The sequence below is a fragment of the Dichomitus squalens genome (genome assembly GCF_000275845.1).
Source record: "Dichomitus squalens LYAD-421 SS1 unplaced genomic scaffold DICSQscaffold_520, whole genome shotgun sequence".
NCBI lineage: Eukaryota > Fungi > Basidiomycota > Agaricomycetes > Polyporales > Polyporaceae > Dichomitus > Dichomitus squalens.
Window position 1 is genome coordinate 1 of NW_006767402.1, and position 2,062 is coordinate 2,062.

Here is a 2,062-nt window from a genome sequence, read left to right on the forward strand (position 1 = left end):
GGACTCACGCACGAGCCGTCCTTCATAGCCCAGTTTGGAATGAATATCGCCTGAGCATCGGCTCTTGGACACCAGACCAGGCGAGCCTCGAGTTTACTATCCTTGACGAACTCGAGCATTGGGTACTCCGTGATGACGGGTACGACGCGGACGACGAACTACCATCACTCGTCAACACCGAGCAAGAATCATCGGCAGGCAACCCCTCAAGCCCCGAACCACTAGACATCTTCTCCTTCCTTACGAGAATTCGGGACAACGCGAGCGCGTTGTACGACATCACCAACCACCACCCAACCCTTACCCCGATCTCCGAGCAAGCACACATCCAGGTTCTCATCGAACAGGTTCAGCAGGTCGTCAACACCCTTCATAATCTCCAACGGCTCGTCAGCCCACCCCTCCCCCCCATCCCCGTTAGCCACGACCCAGAAGAACGCCACGGATCCAGTTACTTTGCTGCTCGAATTCGCAAACAGGCCGAGAATCTTCGTAACGTTCAGAGTCTTTTGGATCCGGACTTCTCCGAACACTGCCGACGCCTACATCTACTCATTGGGGCCAGGGAACTATACAAATCTCACCGTCGCATCATTCGAAACGGATACGAGTCCCCTGACGCTAGTGCCGATTCCGACTATTCGGCGACTCTACGCAACTTCCACCTGGACTAGGTATCCCTCCGCATGAATACACAGCGGACCGATTGTGCCCAATGTATTCACCGATACGACTCCGAGAATCGACGCGACGTCAGCTTCAATAGAGAAGGACAGAACAGGCGCACTTGCAATAACCACCTGTGCCCCAACCGATACAACGGACAGAGCAGCCCCAACGTCACCACCGGAAACGCGCCACAGAAAAGGCAGGAAGCCTTCATCCGAACGACTTGGGCCCTCAATCGAACAACAGCCCCCTCCCCTCCGCGTAGCCCTGCTACCCATCGCACTAGTTCCCTACCAGACGTAGCGAATGAGCCCACCGAGGCTACACCCTTGTCGGAAGACAGCCCCGCTCCTCGAGACGACGAAGAAACCGTCACCCCTCTCCTCGGTCTTCTCCAAACACACCCGGACGAACCAGACAGCGACGCGGACACAACAACAGAACTCGTAGACGCCACTATGTCCGCAGTACCACCCCGTTCTAGCATCCCCAGTTTCCAACTCGGAAACGTGTTCACTCCCCAAGACAGCATCTCCTCGCTACGCCAGGCGACAGGGGCCCAACCCGGTCAAACCACTCACTACGCCAGCAGTGGAGTCCCGACAGCACAACCTATGATACCACCTACTACTGCTGCACCGCCTGGTCGGCCACCTACACCCCCTGGTTTGCCTCAAGGACCTGGCGGACCTCCGCAAGGCGGTGGACCTCCCCACGGCAGCGGACCCCCTCCGGGTGGCGGACCTCCTCAGGGACCCGGCGGACCTCCTCAGGGACCTGGCGGACCTCCGCAAGGTGGCGGACCACCTCAAGGCGGTGGACCTCCCCACGGCGGCGGACCCCCTCTGGGTGGCGAACCTCCTCAAGGCTCCGGCGGACCACCACCTGTGGCTCCTCTCGGCGCACCAGGTGTCGTCGCCAGACGAACCAAAGTCCGCGCACCCAATGTTTTTGACGGAGACCGCGACAATCTACGCACCTTCCTCAATGAACTCTTCCTGTTCTTCGAAGCACGTCCAGCCGACTACGCCACCGACCAGAGCCGCATCGTCACCGCTCTAACGTTCATGGACGGACCTAAGGTGATCGCCTGGAAGGACGGATACATCGCTCAGGCCCGACGAAACGGCTGGAACACCTGGAATGCGTTCGAGACGGTCTTACAACAGACCTTCCAACCCATTGAGGAAGCCGCTACGGCCGCCTCCAAGCTGTACCACCTCGACTATCGACCTGCCGCACCAGACACCTTCAATGCGGAATTCTTCCGCCTCTGCGCCCTCGCCGGTATACTCGAAGACAGTGCTCAGCTGTCCTTTTATAAGGAGCGTCTCCCAGAAAGCATGCGACGACGGGTTCGCCTCACGTACCCCATCCCCACCACCGTTAATGA

The 2,062-nt window shown here is 58.9% G+C and overlaps 2 protein-coding genes across 2 annotated transcripts; both read left to right on the forward strand.

The window, feature by feature from the left end:
• Nucleotides 1-29: 29 nt before the first annotated feature.
• On the forward strand, nt 30-674 carry DICSQDRAFT_176207 (uncharacterized protein; the record flags this gene model as incomplete). The annotated part of the gene is made up of 1 exon (XM_007371951.1): nt 30-674. A coding segment is annotated over one exon (645 nt), but the record flags the coding sequence as incomplete, so codon positions are not given.
• A 915-nt stretch (nt 675-1,589) lies between these two features.
• On the forward strand, nt 1,590-2,062 carry DICSQDRAFT_24554 (uncharacterized protein; the record flags this gene model as incomplete). Its single annotated transcript, XM_007371952.1, has 1 exon — nt 1,590-2,062. A coding segment is annotated over one exon (473 nt), but the record flags the coding sequence as incomplete, so codon positions are not given.